The sequence below is a fragment of the Dysidea avara genome, chromosome 4, assembly GCF_963678975.1.
Source record: "Dysidea avara chromosome 4, odDysAvar1.4, whole genome shotgun sequence".
In the NCBI taxonomy this organism is placed as follows: Eukaryota; Metazoa; Porifera; class Demospongiae; order Dictyoceratida; family Dysideidae; genus Dysidea; species Dysidea avara.
This window is the reverse complement of record NC_089275.1, coordinates 47,612,973-47,635,418: the sequence shown is the minus strand read 5'-3', so window position 1 is coordinate 47,635,418 and position 22,446 is coordinate 47,612,973. Positions and strand designations below refer to the sequence as shown.

General features: G+C 36.7%; 1 protein-coding gene across 2 annotated transcripts in view; it reads left to right on the top strand.

Annotated features, from left to right (window-relative positions):
- LOC136252535 (protein NLRC3-like) overlaps positions 1-21,961 on the top strand; it is a 29,998-nt gene extending 8,037 nt beyond the window's left edge. The window contains exons 3-6 of one of the 2 annotated variants that reach the window (XM_066044995.1): positions 3,169-3,279; positions 3,439-3,561; positions 4,610-4,678; positions 18,849-21,961. In XM_066044995.1, the coding sequence (XP_065901067.1) occupies positions 3,169-3,279; positions 3,439-3,561; positions 4,610-4,678; positions 18,849-21,427 (2,882 nt within the window). In that variant the 3' untranslated portion in view covers positions 21,428-21,961. The remainder of the gene's footprint in view (positions 1-3,168; positions 3,280-3,438; positions 3,562-4,609; positions 4,679-18,848) is intronic. The other variant, XM_066044997.1, reaches the window with a different exon arrangement.
- Positions 21,962-22,446: the final 485 nt, after the last annotated feature.

The window sequence follows — 22,446 nt, the reverse complement described above, 5'->3', positions numbered from 1 at the left end:
GCCTACTCCATTTTATTACTACAACCCCTACTATAATTTAAAATTCCTCATTTGTCTTTGTACTTGTTTGCTAACTTTTTGTGAATTACTCGTAAACTGTCTACGTATTTGTACCACATTAAAAACAAAATTATGCAGTAGCAGGGGCGTAGGGAGGGGGGGTTCCGGGGGGTTCAGGAACCCCCCCTGTAAAATTTAGACTTCTGCAAGCAGGATCCTGACACCATTTAGTGTGGCAGGACAAAATGAGTGAGCAATATAGTGTAATGGCACAGCACAACAATTGATAAAACTTACATTCATCTCTCAGGGAAGGATTTACAGAGGTAACATGAGCCCTCTTCAAAACTTGTTAAAAAGATCGATATACTCTAATAGAGCAGTCAGGTATATACTCTAATAGAGCAGTCAGGTATACTCTAATAGAACATGCATGTAAATATCCATGTCCATATGAAGTTTTCAGACATTCCAACATTAAATGCAAAACTTAGCATGACCTTATACTGCTATAGCTTTGGTGTGCAGTGTTTAAAGATATAGAGCTCCAGTAATTTATCATTTTTGTTATGCAAAATGAATTCATGCTATGCATATTTGTATAGTTATATTGTTTTGATTGTCATTTGTATCAGTGGATTCATGGCTCCTATACCACAGTGAGATATAACCATCACTTACAGATTACTATATGTGTCTCTATGTGTTATGCTGTCTGTTTCTACTAGGTGGCTTTATCTAGTACTACCTTCATCCCAGGGGCACTTAATGCATCATAATTAATGTAAAGCTTCTTCAAAACATAAGGCCTTTAGGTCACTTGTGATTCCTATTCTGGATTATGCAAGTACTGTGTGGAATCCACACACTCATAAAAACTCCATTGCCCTTGAACGAGTACAAAACCGTGGTTCTCGCTGGATTTGTGGAAGCAGATTTTGTCCTAGGACCTATAAATGATCTAAATCATCTGAGGAATGCTGTACAGAGCTATCATGGCCATCTCTTTCCACCCGACGTAAACATCTGTCATTGACAATTATCTATGATATTCTTCACCATCATATATCTCTAAAGTTTAGCAATTACTTCACTTTTTCTTCTGCTGCCTCTACCAGATCACACTCATTGTCTATTCTATGCAAGCAGTCCTTCATAAACTCTTACCGTTACTCCTTTTTTGTGAACAGTGTTTTTGGGTGGAACTCCATCCCATTTGACATTCTGTCAACTACACGCCGCACTACTTTTAGGCAAATGTTATACAATTTTTGTTTCTGATTAAGTCATGTATGTTTTAATATAGGCTTTTATTTCAATGTACTGTTGTAATGTATCCTTAGTTGTTTGGTTTTGTATTGTATTGTTTTTGTAGGTGGTACTCATATAGGCATATTTGCCTTTTGTATTCACCTTACCTTTTGGTTAAACTAATAAAAATAAAATAAATAAATAATGTACTTTTTGCATAAAATATAGCAATTTGCTGAGTTTTGATTTATTAAAATATTGAAAGTCTCTCAGCGGCTGGGGGCTGTGCCCCCAGACGCCTGCTTCTAGTAACTCAATGCTGGTGCTGGAACCCCCCTTCAAAAAATCCTGGCTACGCCCCTGAGTAGCTATTAACACCGATCATCAATGTCAATAATATTATAAGTACCACTAATAAAAGCTATTGTTGACACCGACCAACTAGCTCAAGCATCAAATACACTAGTTGTATAAAGGTATTTTTTGGTGACTTTAAGACGATTGGCCTGGCTTCACTGGGACAGTTGTTTCAACCCTAGCTCGCCTTGAACTCACCAAAAGTTTAGCTAACTACCTTCATTCAGACAGTAAGACATCATCATGCTTAACATGCAAACTTCAGTGTTGCATTAGGGTTAAGAGTGCTGGGTTTCTTCTTCACTGGTCTTCTTAAATATAGCATCCTTTTTGACCCTCATCTATATATAAGGTAGAAAAGAAGTCAGTAGTTTATAAGGTAGAAATGAGGTCAGTAGTTGGCACTATAAGTTGAATGGTTACTGTGGCTAATACGGTTGACAGCATACTGTTGATTTCATATCTGTTGAATAAAAGAAATAATTTAATTAGCTTTGTGAATGGGTGGTATGGGATTTTTCAACACAGATGAAATCCGCAGTCTGTAGCAGCCAAGGGTCAGGGTAGTGCAAACTTTTTTGTCTATATTATTTTTTGCCAATTGGTGTCAACAGCTTTAGATGGTGCTTGTTGACACTGATGATCAGTGTCAGTAGCCTTGGCCAAAGAAATAATGGTACCAGATGTATGCCTTAATATACCAGGATTTTCCAGTCCATTGTCCTATTACAATTACGCATGTGCTGAAAGGTCTGACACCTGGAGGGCCTTTCATAGGTAATAATGGAGTCACCAAAAACACAACAAACATTAGATTGACTACATTCACTATTATCCACTGTAACAGGACATGGAGATTCTTGAATGTTGTTTAAATCCGGTGTTTTCTACACATTACCAAGGACAACAGACTGGAAAATCCCAGTACACATGTAACTATCAATAAAAAATACGTGACCATTTGACTTGGTTTTCAGCCACATTCCACCCATTACACAGTGATACAAATGAAGAACAGTATGAAAAGTTCACCTGTAATCAATCCATTCATTATGTTATACTTGTTGAGATATGATAGCCAGTACAGAAGCAGGATATTAATAACTATTGCACATGATAGTGGAGTAAGGAATAGGACACAAAGGAGAACAAATTAAGTCCATGATGTTTGCATTTTAGAAGCTGCAGTAGGCAATAAGCACTGTCCGAGCTTCATTGAACAGTAAAGAAGCCACTGTAACCTTAACGATAGTCGAGTTATGCTTAGCTGAAGGCATCTGTTATTTAGAACAATTAATTTGTTAAACAACAAATAAATATATTGAAGTTTTGTTGAAAGTGGTTGTTTGGGTTGCTTTGAAGGCACATGTGGGGTTAATCATGTCTAACTGATATTGTTGAGCTGTACGTGTGTAAAAGCTTAGGATGGCTTTGGGTGATGTTTTCAAATGAAATCTAAATTAAAGTACAAAAATACAACTATGACCTCTTAATAACAAATCATAATTGAGATAGTCACCAATAAACTACTGACACAAGTTATATATAAATAAACTATAGCATCACACCATTCATCTGATGAACCAGTAGCTACTGAGAGAGGAAGGAAGAGGACAAAGTCCAAGAAGGGAGGAACTAAAAGGAAGAAGAGATCAGTCAGTACTCAGTCAGGTTTGTATAATTTATAACATATAAATAGAGATAAACCCTTGCTTAATTAAAACACATAAACTGTTTCTTAATTGTAGTCAACCCTGGTGTATAATTATTTAAATGTGCACGATGGTTAACCGATATGCAAAACTGTGGGATCATTATTGTCCACACTAGTTAACCATTCATCTACCGATGACTCATCTGATGAACCAGTAGCTACTAAGAGAGGAAGGAAGAAGACAAAGTCCAAGAAGGGAGGAACTAAAAGGAGGAAGAGATCAGTCAGTACTGATCCAAGTTAGTACAATACACCACCACCAAACCTTAGCTATATCCCAACCCATGGCAGCATTGACTACTACTATGATTTAAGCATTGATCTCTGATGTTGATGTTGTGAATTGTTGAAAACATCAATACATTTTTGGTATTTTAGGTCATTTAGACAACAAGTGTTTTGAGGTTCCATTTTAGGATTGAGTCTATTATAAAATTAATTTTGTCATTATGCTTTTTGGCATTTCCCCAATTTCCTGCCTATTATACTTGTTTTTATGCTTTTCAGAAATGCATTAAGCTTTTTATTTCATGTAATTTTCTTTGTGTAGAGAAGTTCTATATATGATAAAATGTGAATGGAAAAGTGTTACTTCAACTGTAACATACTAATAGTAGCAATACTGTAGTTTGAAAGGGGGGGGTGCTCCAGAGTTAGTAGGCATATTAGAGCAGCTGGGGTCTGGGGGCATATCTACTTGTATAGTCCCTCAGAAGCTATAGACATTTTATTGTCTAATACTAAACATATTTGTAGTTTGTATACAGATAGTTATGTATAAAATATTATGTATGGCATCATACATGGTTTCTGATCAATCTTCTAAGTTGTAGCAAATGGCATTCAAAGGACTCAGTAAAATATGTAACTTGCATTTGCAGCACCATTCCAAGAACACATCCTGGGGATAAATACTTAAATGGTTCTTATTCTCTCTGTTGCATACAATGACTGTTGTATTAGAGTGTTTGAATGCTCTATTAGAGAATCTCAATCTTTCTGAAATGTTTTCATGCTTTGATATTAACCTCAGTCTTACTGCAGACCTGAAAAGACTTTACTATTTTCAATGTTCAGATGATCACTAGCTATCTGACTCAACGCTAACTTTATTATTATCATCAGAGTTAATAATCATCATATCACATCTTACTCAAAATCAGATAGTGTGACATGCATTAGATAATACCAAATTCAATGACTAAAGCATATGGTACTAGTTGGCACATGACTGCATGTGGCCTATAAAATTCAAACCCTACGTGAATGACTTGTGTCACCATGTAGGTGTTACCATCAGTGGAGATCAAAGAATAAAGAAACCCAAATATTATGCCTCATCAGGAAGTCAATCAGGTTTGTATTGTCATGTGATATATTGTATGTCCAGTTGGTACTATGTAAACTAAACTTGCCTTGTCATTCATTACACAATAACTTTCCTTGAACATCTGTATTACTTCACTTTAAGATCCATTTGTGACTTTGTCAGATAACTAGAGATTTAACAAAGATGTTATCATGAAGCCAGTCATATTATGTATATTGAATTTACTTGTGTCATTAGCAAAAGCATCAAGCATTATGCTAGCATAATAGGACGATTTTCAAGAATTTTAATTAAAACGTGCAATGCGCACACCAAAAATATTGCACAACATGAACATACTGCACATTATTACTGAATTTCATATAAAAACGTTGCGGTGTTGTTATTTTTACTATTTCTTGACTGATTATTCACATGTATGGAAATAAGATCGAGATACTCTAATACAGCAGTCACTTACTCTAATACAGCAGTCAGGAAATGCAGATATACTCTAATAAAACAGTCAGCTCTCGAGCATAATCTTGATTTTGTGAGCATAATAGGCTGGATTTTTGAGCACTGCTTAAAAGCATAATAGGCAATTGTCAAAGCATAATTGGCTCAAGCCTAGTAGTTTTCTGACACCAGCTTGGTTCATTGTGAGTACTTCCCTCCCACAATCACCTGATGAACACTATACATTCTCACTTATGCAAACATCATTTAGTGGTGAGATACTGCAAGGACTGGTACTGGTGTGCTTGAGAGTCCATGAATAACTCCTTTAATATTTGATATTCTAACTACAGTGCCTTCATCAATGGACCTTATCCGCAATGACATCATAATAGACAAAATGACAGTGTCAGTGGGGGGGGGGGGGGGGGGGGGGGGGCTTTGTCATGTTTTCATCCATGGTGAAGAAAATGAATGATTTTTACAGCATGGAACCATTGAATAATGAAGGTAAGAGATGTGTTAGAATAACGTGGGGATGCAAAATACAAGCAAAACCTATGATATGGACACAAAACAGCAAGCATTTGTCTTGTAAGTTTGTATACCTCACCTTTCCCCTTGCTGATGTATACAAATGTCATCATAACTAAACACTGTCTCTCCCAATACCACTGTGTACAAAGCCCCCTGACTATTGCCGCCATTTTTATGTTGTGACTTAATTGCGGATAATTATACTTATAATTGCGGATAAGGTCAATAATAGTATAATGAAACAATGTTAAATCTTGGACATTAAGAAATGAAAAGTTAGCTGAAAAGTGTGTACATTAGTGTAAACCATTACCAGCAAATCATCTCATTTGTCACCATAATGTGACCAGATTTTACAGAACTGATCCAAGTCAAACAACATCACCAGCGGATAGCTACACTACCAATCTATTGGTTTTCGCCCTCAGCATTACTCAAACTAAGGGGTGGGCAATATACCAATTTCTAGTTGTTGTGCAATATGTATATTTTAAATCGAATCACTAAATATTTAACATTTAGTAATACTGCATACCAACATACTGAGAATACCAGAAATTACCAGTTTTCAAATTATTTAAACAGTATTATAGCAAGAGTAAAGCAAAGAGCGTAGCATGGGACTACTAGTAAGGCACTAATGGGAGACCAGTCAAATGTGAGAGTGTTGTTTGTTACCTCTGTCTAAAAAGTTTGTTGGCTAATGCCTCCAATTTGTTTACCTACTGAATGAGCTCAAACTACTGGAGACTGGTTTTAAGAGACATCTTTTCTGGGTGGTATGGCAAACTATTTCTGGCTTTGCAAAGGACTCGACTTGACAAGAATCAGTAGTTTGCTGGTCGACTTCAATTCTTTAAAACTTGAAACTTCTAATGTGCAATTTGGACCATTTTTCCAAAATCCAGTCACATATCTCAAATCTTGTTATTATTTTAATAGTCCAATCATTATAATACCACATACAGCATCATTGCAACAAGAAAACATACAGGAAACTAAGTAAAAAACATTGAAACAAAATTAATAAATAGGTCAGTTACTGTCTATATTGCTGCACCATCCTCAAAACTCAGACATCTCCAACTAGTCCAGTCATTTTATGGAAAAAAGGGGTCAACCTTTAACTAATTGCAACACAAGCTTTCTTAACAGTTTTTGGCACAGACAAAAGTGCTCTATAACATATCAAAAGTCTTAAGGAATCCCATTAGGGGAAAGTGACCTTTTGGTGACCTTTTTAGGCCATTTTTGGTAAAAATTGAGATTTCTGTCTATATTTCATTCACATATCAACCAAATTAGTCAAACTTGGTATCAAGTAAATGGTCTCACTGAAAGGAACGTGACATTTGTTTGAATTTAATAGCTCATTTCGTTCAGAAGTTATAGCCATTTTTCTGGTCAAAATTGGGCCTGCCCATGCACATAATTAGTTTTACAGTTTTCAATGTAGTGGTGCTCTTTTGTTGATTGAAGCACACTTTATGTTGTGAAAAAGGACATATTTCCTGAAAAAGGAGTTTGTGGCACTTTCAGACTTAAATGTTGCCATGGAAACCAGAGTGTACCATCAGTTGTTTGGAGCAGAGCAGTCATATCCACTAATTGTATCGCAAACTGTATACTTTTATTGCTATGTGAATGTAGCTAGTGTAATGGTAAGTACAAATAAAGTTATATTCATGCATATTCATGTCAACAAATGGAATCCAGCTGTCAGCAAAAAGCCCAACTCTAAAGGTCTTAGCTTTAATAATTATTATTCAACTAACTGCAGAACAATATGTCTGGCAACTTTTCTAGTATAGTATGTTCACGTTGAGCTGAATCCTGAAAAACAGCTAAAAATTAAAAGTGGATTTTTTTCTCAATAGAGTGAACATTTCAGCCAACCAGATGATTATTGGTAACAGCAAAGAAGTCAACAACAGACATGTACGGTTTGGCTCCATTACAAGTTTGGGAAAGGGCCATAATGGACGCTGTACTTATATGGCTTCCCCATAGGAAATGTATTGTGAAAATTTTGATTGGCCGTAAATATTATGTCAAACATTTGAACAAAATAATTTTGAAATATTTTTAGCGGATCAAGCAGTACTACAAATGAGCCAAATTTCAAGATCATGTGTAATTGCATCCGTGAGTTATTAAATGTTTTTGAGGATTCAGCTCAACGTGAACATACTATAGTATAGAGCTAGATTATTATCATGATTATAGCTGGGTAATAATGTTCCAATAATCGTTGCCATGATAACCAATGTTGTTGTTTACTTGGTATTATAAAGAAGAGAAACAGTGTCTTTCTTTGTTGCTGTACAGAATATTGAAGAATAACATGGTAGGTATCTAATAAATGCTGTGTTTTTCTGCTAAACTTTTATATTCGTGTTACTATGATTTGTGATGCACTATTAAAAAATTTAGACATTTATAATTTAGGCTGCTTAAATACCTTTTAATTCACTTGGAACAGTCATAGGGAAGTCAAATTAGTACTATAGCTACGAACATGACAATCCTTGCACCTTTCTTGCTTTATTGTATGGCAAGGTTTGTGAGACAATTGAAGTGGCTAAAGTGTCATCCTCTGATCTCAATGGATAAGAAATGGAGGTGCCAGAAGAGTGTGTCATTTGCAATCGACTTATTGAAGCATTATCCAAAGTTACCCTAGGTGAAAAGCTATTAAGGTATGTGCAAGTATCAACAAAGCTAGTGAAGAAAGAGGAGATGCTGTGCATTGTGTATCTGGGCAGTTGTGTGCCAGGAATGTCGTCGCCAGTACTGAAAAGTAGATCAAATAGCAAAAACTTTAAGAGTGAAAGAAGGAGAACCAGACACAGCAACAAATACAAACACTGGCAAGCATATGCTTAGGTCAACACAAAGGGATTTTAATTTTGACACTGACTGCTTTTTTTGTGATGAACCAGCTATTGTTGACAGAAGAGAAAATGTTCAGAAGTTATAGCTGTAAGAACAATTGAAATAAGAGACACAATTCTAGCAGTGTGTCACGAGAAGGGAGATGATTGGGCAGCGGCAGATGCAGTCTATCACAGAGTGTGCAGTGTCAATGTTCGTACCATGAAGCAACAAGCAGCATTTCATTAATATGCTTGGCAATCACTTAGAAAGAAGGAATTAGTGTATTATTCTCCAGGAGATGCTGATGTGATGATTGTACAGAAAGTTGCAGAATCAGCCACAGTAACAGACACTGCATTAGTAGGTGATGACACTGACCTTTTAGTATTGTTATGCTATCATGCCTGCTTAAATTCTCATGCCATATTTTTTAAGCCTGAGCAAAAATAAACCACTAAGAAACCTAGAGTGTGGAACATAGCACTGTTAAGCAGAAACTTGGTCCTGAGATATGCAAAACTATTCTGTTCCATCATGCTATACTTGGATGTGATACTACTTCGCAACTGGAAAAGGTGCTTCACTTAAGAAATTCAGGTCAAGTGAACACTTTTGAGAGCAAGCAGAAGTCTTTTATGTATCATCAGCTATGCCAAAAGACATGATTACTACAGGTGAGCAAGCTTTGGTGACATTATACAATAGAAAACCAGGAGAAACATTGGACTATTTACATTATAATTGCTTCTGTGAGTAAGTAGTTACAAATACTAGGTTTCTTCATCACCTACTTTGGCAGCTGCCAAATCCCACAGCTTCTGTGTATACTTACAAGTACAGGAGTGGAAAGGACACAGCAGTGAATTTAAGCCACTTGAATGGGGGTGGAAAGAGTCTGATGGGACTTTAATGCCATTTAGCACCAGCTCCAGACGATCTACTCAAGGTGTAATTGCGTAGCACTACGAGGTGTACATGCAAGAAGTATAATGCAAAATGTTCTCCTGCATGTGGCAATTGTAAGGGAACAGCTTGTACCAATGTTGATACTTTTATTCTCGAGGATGACAATAATTGAAGTACACTTTCTGTATTTCCTTACAAATTATTTACCATGTTTATAATTATATTATGTTATTGCAGTGATTTGGTTTCCATGGCAACATACCAACACCAGAGGATTCATAATTACCCCTTTCCATCAACCATGTTTCTTACTATGGCTAAATCATTTATTTTTCAATGCTATAACATAGAAAATAACAGCAGAGCAAAAATTAATTAAGTATTTGCATGGGCGGGGAAATTTTGACCAGAAAATGGCTATAACTTCTGAACGAAATGAGCTATTAAATTCAAACAAATGTCACACTGTTTCTTTCAGTGAGACCATTCACTTGATACCAAGTTTGACTAATTTGGTTGATATATGAATGAAATATAGACAGAAATCTCAATTTTACCAAAAAATGGCTTTAAAAGGTCACCAAAAGGTCACTTTCCCCTAATGGGATTCCTTAAGACTTTTGATATGTTATAGAGCACATTTTTCTGTGCCAGAAACTGTTAAGAAAGCTTGTGTTGCAATTAGTTAAAGGTTAAACCATAAAATGATTGGACTAAACGGGTCCGCGATCCATGCAGACACAACACAGTAGCCCTCACCAAAGCAAACCCCAACCTTTCTCTCACCCATGAGACAACGTTACATCACTGTAGCTTCTATCCCATCGAGCAGCAAGGCCACTTGCAAGTCTTCTAATGAAGGAGGATGCTTCACAACCTGTAAGACCATCCACCGAAAAACACAAAGGTGTAAAGTGAACCCAGTGTGCACAACAAGCATGCTGGGCTCACTTTACACCAGCATTATAATGTTGTTATTGTAGCTTCAAGTTATTTGTCTATGTAATAATTATACGTAGTAGAGTGGATTATAACGGTCTGCCATCGGACATTTACCGCCCACTTAACTACTGAATCGGTCAAGGATGGCTGACCACTTTCTGCTAAAAAAATATCAATATAGTCTAATAGAACAGTCAATGGTTCTAATGGAGCAGTTGAAGTACTTCTAAAAGGTGTATCTAAAAGGTTCAAAAAAGAGGAGAAAAGGGGTTTGACTTAGGGCATTGAACTTGCACCTTTCAACTTAATGCAATCCACACCATTCTACCACATGCTCACACACTGTTTCAGTGACTTCTAAAGAGATTTTAAAACATCACATTGGATAATTTCATATCAAATCATCATAACATTATTATTACAAATTTATTGCTTAATAATGATGCAGTAGATGCCTGCTGAAGGACCTTTGGGTGTCAAAATACTCACATCCAAGCCCAAATTTTTCAGGGTGTATGCCCCAATTTGGCATGCTTACGCTGCTAAGCATTGCTATACAATATGTCAGATCAACTTTGACTTTGATCTGACATAATGTCAGATCAACGGAGACTAGTTATAATCCTCTCTGATACGTACAATCATGAATTAACTAACACTTATAGCATGAGAGATAGACATTCATAGGCAGGTGCTGCATCAATGTTTGGTGTAGTTTATACACTGAAGGATTGCAATTGGCAAAGAGTAATTGGTGGAGCCACTCTATGATTAGTACAGTTAAATGGCTGAGAGATTTAATCTGAGGCAGCTGATCATGAGCTGTGATAAGAGTGTTTCCCTAAATAATTATTACAAGTAAAAAAAATAATAGGAATTTTAAGTTCAATAGGGATCATAGAAAAACAAGTAGGGAAATAAGGGAGGTCGCTTATACCTGCAGATATACTAGTGATTAGGTTAGGGATTAAATGTTCAATCACTAGTATATCTGCAGGTGTGGGCTGTAGTGTATTGTAATGATTATGTAGTGTACTGCTATATATGTACGTATGTGTGTACAATGACACTCTAATAAATGCATGCCTAATAGTACATGGTGTCAGAAGTATCAAGTCACCCATTACAGTGACATGGCTACGTTCCAAGTGTCACCACCAGAGGCATCTCACTTTTCTCAACCTGACAGTTGGCCAAAGTGGATAAGATTAGAGCAATTCAGCCAAGTGTCCGGCTTTCGAGGCAAAGCAGAAGAAAGTCAAGAAAATACTCTAATTTATATGATGGAAGATAAGGCAGATGATCTTTTGTCTTCTTTCGGACTATGTGATGAGGAGCAAAAGGAATACTCAACAGTTAAATGAAGTTTGATGGCTATTTTGTGAAACAACGAAATGTGATATTCGAACAAGCCAGATTTAACTCACACAAATAATTGAAAGACGAATTGGTGGACAGTTTCATAACAGATCTATTCAGTTTGGTTGAGCACTGTGGTTATGGGCAACTGCACGATGAGATGGTTAGAGACAGACTGGTAGTAGGCTTGCTTGACACTTCTTTATTAGAGAAGATGCAGTTAGATTTGGAGCTGACACTCGATAAGGCCCTTGCGATGGCTTGGCACAGTGAAGCAGTGTGTAAACAACAACCTGTGGTAAGAAGCTCCTCCCAACAGATGTTGAACATGGAAGAATTGACGCCTTGACCTCAAAGAATACAATCCTTCCCGATCCTTCAGCTACCCCAAAAGAAATGAATCACTACAATCAGCACAATAATGCTCCAGGTGTGGCAAAAGCCCCAGACATGGTAAACAGCAGTGCCCTGCAAAAGTCAGCATTTGTATGAAGTACAATAAGACTGGTCACTACACTTCATGTTGTTTCACCAGAGGTCTCACATGTAACTGCTAGTGCAGAAGACAATGACTCAGATGAAGATACCTTTCTAGGAAGTGTGGAGTTACAGGGAGTCTCAATGGTTTGCTACTGTTTGTTTAAACAACAAAGATGTGGAATTTAAGTTGGACACTGGAGCAGACATAACAGTTATCTCTGAAACTACATTTTCAAGATTCTCTGATATCAAGTTAAAAAAGGCCCAACAAAGCTCTTTATGGTCCTACAAAATCACCCCTCAAAGTTGTTGAGCAGTTCACAGGATATTTTCAATACCACAACATGTCCTGCAAGTTACATGCTTGTAGTGAAATATTTGAAGATCAATTTGTTGGGTCCTCCTGCAATTATCACCTTGAACCTTATTGCAAGAGTTCAGCACATATTTCTTCCAAAGAATCAGTTTTCTTTCAGGTCTGGGTACACTAGGCAAGGAATACAAGATACCTTTGAAACCAGATTATAAACCATACGCCCTACTACAGGCGTAGCAAGCACCTTGTGGTTTGGGGGGCCAGACTATAGTAGGATAAAATAAAAGCTGAGCATGTGAAGCATGCTAAACTAGAGGGGTCATGCCCCCCAGGACAAGAAGTAACACTGTGAGATTGAATTTCAGAGTATTTTTACAGTAAAAACATGTTTGAAATATTCCAGCAGTGCATGTTACTTATGTAATTCACTTCTGTAATTTACTTCTGTGTCAGTCACAAACACTACGAAAATTAATTTTAGATGTGCTTGCCACAATCGTCTGTCTGAAGTGTTGCTGAGGAGTCACTATGCAAGCTGATAGTTTCATAACTTCTATTTGGATTGCTAACTGAATAGAAAGTTAAGGTGAATTATAGAGTAATTTGAAACGTTGGTGGTAAGTAGACAGTTTAGAACTTAAGAGATGACTAGTATAGCTAGCCAAATGCCCCCCAGCCTCCCATGCCTATTCCGACATACAGTTAGGCGTGCTCCAATTTCAATACGTAAAGAAGTGGAGAGAGAAATAAGGCAGATGGAATCTATGGACCGTCACAATGGTATGCTGGAATGGTGGTGGTCCCCAAGTCATCGGAGGATTACATCTATATGAAGCCACATAATGAGAGCGTGTTGAGAGAAATTCACCCACTACCAGCAGTGGATGAAATTCTAGCCCAAATATCAGGGGTAACAAAATTAGATGCAAACTCATGCTCCACTTGTCCAGGAATCACGTCCACATAACCCTCTTTGGGAGGTATCAGTTTAATGTGCACCCTTTCAGAATTACATGTGCACCTGAAGTATTCTAGAAACGAATGAACGTTTTACTGAAAGACTTGGATGGGGTATTGTGCCTTATGGATGATGTGTTAGTCTATGGCAAGAGCCAAAATGAGCATGATGAAAGATATAAAGCAGTATTGAAGCGTATTGAGGAGTGTGGTATGACGCTTAACAGTGAAAAGTGTCAAAACACAAGTGAAGTTCTTGGTGTATACTATCAACCAGATTGAAGTTAGAGCAGACCCAGCAAAGACTGAAGCCATCATGCAGATGGCAGCACTACAGAACACAACTGAACTAAGAAGATTTATTGAAATGGTCAACCAGCTACCCGAATTTATTCTAAATTGTGTTGACTATTTACATCCACTAATGATTATGTAATGTGCTGCTATACATGTACGCATGCGTGTACAATGATTCAATGCCTATTAGTACTATGTTGACCTCCCTTGTTTACCTACTTTTTCTATGATCCCTAATTGAACTTAAAACTTCCTAAGTTTCTTTTACTTGTTTGTTTATTTTTTTGTGCTGCGCATACTGCATCGAAAGAGAGGATGGCACCAGAGTCAATGTTTTCATCTGAATGCGTGCCCCAGCTATCAATTACTGACTTGAAGTGAAGTGGCCATTACACTTTGCTTTTAGCTTTGTTCACCCATTACACAGCACTACAAATGAAGAACAGTAGTAAAGGCACCTCTGCAATTAATCCAGTCATCACAGAAAATACACACGATTCCCATTTACAAACATAGAGAAGCCATGCATCGCGCAACTGTTAATTGGCACCTTGGGCTGTCAGCAAAAAGAAGACACAAAGGAGGACAAAAAAGTCCATGATGTGTGCATTGTATGTACTGCGGTATGCCAATAGGTACATCTCGGGACAAGGCAACATCAAACAGTGAAAAAATACGTCCGTAGCCTTAGCTGTTATCAAGTTACACTTGACTAAAGTCATCAGGCAGGCAAGTAGTTACTGAGTAGAAATGTTCGTTGAATAACTTTTTTATAATTTTGTAACAATCTATTGGAAGGATTTATGGCCATACTGAAAGCACTTTTGGGCTTGGTTATGCCTAAACAATACTGCCAAGGTGCCATAGTGATATTGTGAAGATGGTTTTAGGGTGATATTGTTGGCCAGAAAACCCAAACCTTCATGATCCCTAATATGCAATACTACCGTACTGTATAATGTGAATAAAACATCAACAGTGATGGCCAAGAAATGACTACAGTCCACCATAGTCATTGATTTCTTAACCGCTTTCTTTGATACCATACCCTTTAATCACTCTATATTCAACTCTTATTGTCTGATATTAACAACCATGTATACATGTATAATAAGGCCAGAAAATTTCTGACCATTATATGTGACCGGATTTGCGAAAAGGTACCTTTGTCATACAAAAAATTTGATCCATTTTTTGAACTTTGAAGCTTCATAACTTTTAAATCATAGCACACCATTGCCTGAACTTTTCCATGAGTGTAGCTACAGTATCTGGCTGCATTTTGATATGAAGTGCAAGTTAATCAGTATAAGGAGTCAAATGTTATATCATTTTGTTTGCTAGTATATAAAATGTGTGAAAAAGGTACCTTTTCGCAAATCCGGTCTCATATACAAGTTCCATGCACTGTATATATAACTGCTTTAGACTCTATTTCACATTACACTCAGATTACTTACCTCATCCACGGCTGTTTCTGCTGTAGGCTCTGCAAAAGCGGCTGGTTTTCTTACGATAATACTAGCGCCATGGCAACTAGACGTCCTCACGTGACAAAATAATCGCGCTTGTTAAATCACTGCACGTGAACAACGCATAGCGATTGGACAAACCGGATTTTGAGCATATGTTATATTGTGCCTGAAGGCGTGGAGTATATTAGAAAACAAGGTGGAGTATATGAGATTTATTACCCATCCAAAACAGCCTAAATAGAGTCTAAATACACTGTTTACAAGTTGTGAACTTTACAACAATTGTAGCCATAAACACATTTAGTAAGTGTTGAAGGCATCACAGTTGTAGTATGCTGTACCCTGAACAATTATCTCCTGTCAACCTTTTTAGTTCAGAAATTATTAATCAACACGTTTATCTCTGCATAATACAGTATACACTACTCACTAACATTTGCTCACACAGTACTGTAATGAAACAGTTATTGTTACAACTCAGTGCTCATGCAGACCAATTACTAAGTGAAAATACCTGCTTTGTAAACTGCAAATTTAGTGAGCCCTCACTTTTCACTGTTATATGACAACCATCAGTATCACTGTTATAATGGGGTGTATCCATTCACTGGACTGGACTACTGGACTCAAATGTTTTTTTTTGTTTTCATACCTTTTACACTAATTTACAGTCAAACTTAGCCACAGAAGTATTTTAGAGATCAAAACCATTCACCACAAGACATAAAAAACCTCAGAATAGTTTCTTATTAAAATAATTTACCTACTGCTAGCAATGATGCAAGCACTGTGCACTGACAACATCTGCTTGTCTTCTCTAACCTTTTGTAAAATAGCACACTTTGACACAAGTCAGTCAGTTTTACACCTGCATCACCTTTCAGCAATCTGCGTATTCACTATAGATTGGCCAGCGCCTTGGTTTATAATGCTTACGAGAACGCAGTGTTCAGTTAACCAGAGAAATGCACACACCCTATAACAGGCAGGTAAGGCTGCATCTTTGTGAAAACTACATGTAGTGTACACAAGAAGATTTAATCTATTAATTATCAACTTATCATACCATTAAATAGATCGCTAAATCTAGACTATGGTTGTACATAGCTGTATGTGCCTCTAAAATGCAAGACCAGATATTGATAACCTTGAGTGGCTGATATTCATCATAATTATAGCTAATCACTTTTAGTGGTTGAAAAAGATAAGGTATTTGAGCAAGCAAACATCATGCGAGTCCAGTAATCCAGTCAAGTAGTTCAGTCCAGTGAATGGATACACCTGTTATAATGTTAGGTTAATGTATAAAGTAAACTTGTAAAAAATCTCCTTTTCAAACACATTTTCTGTAACAAATTTGAACAGGCTGTAGGACCAGGTGTCCTACAGACCTTCAGCACTTGTGCTGTAAAGCCTTAATAAATAAATAAATCAATAAAAATAAAGAAGAAAAAAAAGTGGTTCATAAAGCATATTTGTGGCATAGTAGGTTATGCAACATTTCTATTTAAAAGCCTGTAAATTGTCCGCTGCAATAAACTTGGCCTTGTTATAGCTAGCAGGACTTATTCATTATGACAATGAAATTGGCTGACGTCTACTAGAAACTATATAGGTGGTGGTGTAAACAGATTGCAAACATACAATAGCAGAACAGCTGATATAATATAACCATTTTGTTTCTTAGAAGAATAGTATACATAAATCCTTTGACCTTTGGGAGGTATTGAAGTCATTAAAATTCCACTGATGGACCTCAGGAGAGGTTCCTTAAAATAATTAGAGACCTCCTAGCAGATCATGGCACACACACTATTGTGTCATGCAGCCAAGAAATTGGGCACGCTACACTGTGTACATTGACTGGAAAGTGGCATTTTTTCGTGTGTGCATAGCTCTAATGCTCCTTCTCCAAAATGCACCATCTTTGCATCCACCAGGCAGGGTAGACCACTCAGCAAATTTGAATCAGTCAGTTGCAAGATAAGGGTGTTCAAAAGTTTCAATGTTTTCTTCTTAAACCATAGGGGTCTATGGGAATTCAATTTCTTTATGCAAGGTAACTCGATTGTCTTGAGTTTTAGAACAAATGAAGAGTATAAAAGCAAATTCATGTACTAAGTTGGCTATGAATCTGATAAATCCCAATGGCATTATGAATGTTTATATGTGAAAAAGATCAAACGTTTGTCATGGGTACAGGGTAAAATAAGTATGGGAATAACTTGAAAATTGGAGTGTACATAGGCTGATCATTGTAGCAGTGCCTTTTGATGGTTTGAAAAGCAATAAAGTTACAGCCACAGAGTTACAAAGCATTACCATACTAATGTAAAATTGAGGGGTCAAGATACTACATTATAGAGCAGTCACTGCATGTGAGGTAAAAAAGGTGTACAAAAATGCTATTATTGGTTTTCTGCGCATGAATAATTCCCAGCATTTTTGGTGTCAATATACAGTAGTCCTGCAAGTCCAAAGATAGAAAGGCCAGGGGGCTTAGCTCCCTTTGGCCCTCTCTCAAGGCTGCCAATGATGAAATAACACTTGCCATAGCTGTCTTCAATAATCATCAGTATAGATAACAAGAAAAAAAATGTAAGCAAAAGTATCTCCAAAGTCAGCCATAAACTGTATTTTAGGTATAAGGCTATTATCCTCCAAGCATTATACTTTTAAGCAATGCTGCAAAACTTACCTATTAGCTATGCTATTAAAAAATGTCCTGTCACCATCAATAGCCAGTAATGTCTGTTTATTGCTGTAGTAGAACATAATATACATTGATGTTTAAGATTCAAATAGTTTTCTGCTTTTTTTAGCTGTTAGCTGTATTAGAGAATTCATCTCTATGTGACTGTTCATTAGTAGTAATAGAAATTCTGACTGTTCTATTAGAGTGATTAAACTCAATTGTGCAATCTGCAGATTTTCCTATTGTTAAAGCTTAACAATCATCTCAAAAAAAACTCCTGATTCCCATACATACCTATTATGCCCAAAATTATGCCAACATAATCACCACATCTCTACTGTTTTTGGCACATTAAAAATACAAAATAGCCAAGCTATGAAAAAAGTTGTGAAATCAAATGTGGCAACCAAAAAATGATTGTAGTGATGCTAATTTATTAACATTGGCTGGCTTGCTTGGATGTTTTAGTGTCGATATAGTATAGATATCTGCACATCTAAAGTTAAGGGAGTCACCACACAGCGCACCTCATTAATGATCATGGATGTGCTGCAGATTTCACTAATAATCACTGATGCACTATCCAGGCCTATACCTTGCTGAGGAGGTATAGTCACATTATGCAGAGGCTTTGTTTTATAGATAACAATACAGAAAGTGATTGTGGGTTTATATTTTAGTATAAATATCCCCCCACTAAGTCAGATAGAGATCATCCACTTGGATTGTAGTGTATTAAAATCCCTCACCTTCGCCAAGGATATTTAAAATTCATGAAGATCCTCGTGGATGGTATAAATATACCTTAGATATGTATAACGGTATCTTGAGCTCAATTAATACCCACCAATATGTGAGTTATAACTTACACATTGTAACATAATGATATAATAATTGTGTACTGGTTGTATCCACAGTGATTGACTGGCTGGGTGACTTCATGAAGGGACGATACTGCAACATGAGACTTAAGAAACGTAAGGAAGAGAATGACCCCTGGCCACCTGTTAAAACCAAAGGCTACATAACATTAACACTGATGTATCAGAAAGATTTACAAACAAGAGCAGAAACAACACAAACAATTTTCTTACGTACAAAAGGAGATATTTCTGCCATACCTAAAAAGGCTAACTCCCAAAAGTTGACAGACATCACACAAATATTCAGCTCTCAATCTGGCAGTATTCCTAACAGTATCCTCATTGAGGGTCATCCTGGAATGGGAAAGACAACTCTTGTTAAAAAGATTTGTGTTGAATGGGCTGAGGGTAAGTTACTCACCTCTGACAAACTGGTACTCCTCCTGTTGTTAAGAGATCCTAATGTACAGAGTATTACTAATGTACAACAACTGATAGAACACTTCACACAGTCAACCAGTAAGGTAACACAACTACACAGTTATTTAGAAGACAATCATGGAGCTGATGTCACCTTGATCATTGATGGCTTTGATGAACTGAGCAATGAACTACGTGAAGAATCATTTTTTATAAACCTAATTGAAAAAAATATTTTACCTGAAGCTAGGATAGTGGTGACATCACGACCCAATGCTTCTGCTTGCCTTCATCACATTGTGGACAAAAGAATTGAAATTCTTGGATTTGATGAATCCAATAGAATACAATATATACATGAAGCATTACAAGGTTCTCCCTCTAAACTGAAGAAGTTACAGAAACATTTTCAACAATATCCAAATATTGATGCCATTTGTTATATTCCTTTAATAATGTCCATCATTGTATTCCTTTGTATGTGTCAACCAGAGAACCTGCCACCAACTGCTTCTAAAATGTATTACAGTTTTGTCTTACACACAATTTGTCACTATCTGAAGAGGACAGGGAAGATTGCTGAGGATGAACGCATCAACAAAATGGAACACTTACCACAGCCAGTCCAACAAGAACTACAACAACTACAGAAAGTTGCATTTGATGGTCTTGTAGAGGATAAAATAGTATTCACAATGGATGACTTACCTGACATGTGCAGGGATAATCCCACTTGTTATGGACTATTACAATCTGTTGAATGTTATTGTTCAGATGAAATTGGTACCCCAACCAAATCCTTCAACTTCCTACACTTGGGAATACAAGAATATTTTGCTGCCAAATATGTAGTGACCTTACCAGAGGATGAGGTGTACACACTAATGAAAGAGTCATTTCTTGCTACTGATAGGTATCGCCATCCTGATAGTGAGAGTGTCCGCCTCTCCAACATGTGGATCATGTACTGTGGTATAACCAGTGGACAGTGTAATTCTTTAAGACAATATCTATCATCATGGTCTTCACAGTCTTATGATCACTGTTGGGATGATGACTATTCCCCACCAAACTCTTCACCATCATTCTCATACAATATTACTGATAGTTGTAATGATGACTACTATGGTACTGAATGCAATGATGAATCATTTCCATTAATGAAACACCACAATGTACATCATTCTTATCAACAAAAACAACAACAACAACTGGGGTATCATTCTGTAACTATCTCACGAAACATCTTGAAGGACCCAGTGAAGGTTCTCTACTTGTTCCAGTGTTTCCAAGAGGCTCAGGATGACAAGTTGTGTGACATCTTGTCCGAATCATTTAATAGTGGTGAGATTGACCTCAGTCATCACAGCCTTCTCCCACACCAGGTTATGTCCCTGGGATTCTTCCTATCAAGATCACACAGGAAATGGAACAAATTGAACCTGTTTGATTGTGACATTGGAGATTATGGCATCAACCTACTACATCACTACCTTTGTGGAGATAAAACAAACAAACAAGAAATAACAACAATTGATCTTAGTGATAATTACCTCACTGGAGCATCATCACCTCTCATTGGTGACATCATCATTCACCTTCAGCCACATACTCTGATGTTAAGTGATAGCAATATTACTAGTGTGAGGGACATCTCCACTGCAGTAATAAACACTAACACAGTCAAAGTGCTATACATGGGGAGTAATGGTTTCACATTACAAGAAGCATCAGCAATATCTGATATGATTACCTGTTTGGAGGAGTTGCACATCGGTTACAAACTTGGTGATGATGGAGCAGTTATAATATCAAAAAGAATAACAAAAACCAACACACTGAGAGTATTGGGCATTTGTAACAATAACATCACATCCACAGGAGCTACAGAAATTGCATACAGTTTACTACACAACACCTCACTGGAGGAGCTAGACATAAGTAAAAACCCTATAGGTAAAGATGGAGCCACAGCAATTGCTCAAGCCATTACTAATAACAAGACACTAAAGAAACTGTACCTGTATGGTGATACAATAGATGAACAGTCAGCTATGATAATAATGAGGAGCCTACACCATAACAACTCTATCACTAAACTGAAACTTCCTAATAAACTAGAGTATAATGAAAATGTGAAGAGAGAAGCTAAACACATCAATAGTACAAGGAGGAAATGTAACATACAAAAATTAGAAGTGTACTTTTGCTAATTCTAGTCACCCATGCGGCCACTACTCTACAACCTCAACACATCACCATAGTAACCATTAACAAGTTATACTACACATATTAGTACACATTACATTATATAGTACAGTAATTGTGAACAATAGCTCTACAATAAAAGATTGTTACATAGTTACACTACATCAAAGTCCATTAGTCCAGTAGCCAATAATATGTCAGTTGTGTGGTTTCATATATTATTATAGTTTCTCAAAAAGACATAAGCAACTAGCTACACTGACCGGACTTGCAAAAACGGGTCTTCAGCACACCTCCAATTTATTATCAACTTTGATGAATCATAACTTCAGATTAGAAAAAGCTAATGACTTGAAAGTTGGTCAATAGTGAGGCTAAGTGAACACCGACATAGCTGAATGAATAGAGAAAATTTCTTTCTTGAACACTAAGGTATGGCCTTTCAAGTTCATACACAGAATGGAAGACCCTTTTTTTGTAAATCCAGTCACCAATGTGTTCAGATAAGGTTGTTTGCCATAAATCTATGTTGTGTATACTGTACATATGTGAGCTGATCAAAATAGTGCAGACAATGTTATATTATACAATTGATAAAATTGGTGTATACTTATACCATCCAAAAACAGCTTATAGCTGTAAAAAAAGTGCGCGTCCAAGTAAAGCAGAGTTAACTGCGACAAAAAGTAATGATATCATAATGCGGCCATGTGCGAGGTGTGCAAGTTGTAAAATTAATATTAGCTAATCAGATAATACAATGTTATTGTTAAAGTGTTAATGAGAACTATGTGATGCTGCTATTTTTAAGTGTGTGAGCATCTTCATAAATGCCACACAAATTTAATTCTCAATAAAGCAATGTGTATAGATTCTCTGATAGCAATAAATAGTTTGAGTTTGGCCACCTTTCCTTTGTTTGTAGCATTGCCGTATACAGGAAAGACGGCCAAACTCAAACTATTTATTGCTATCAGAGAATCTATACACATTGCTTTATTGAGAATTAAATTTGTGTGGCATT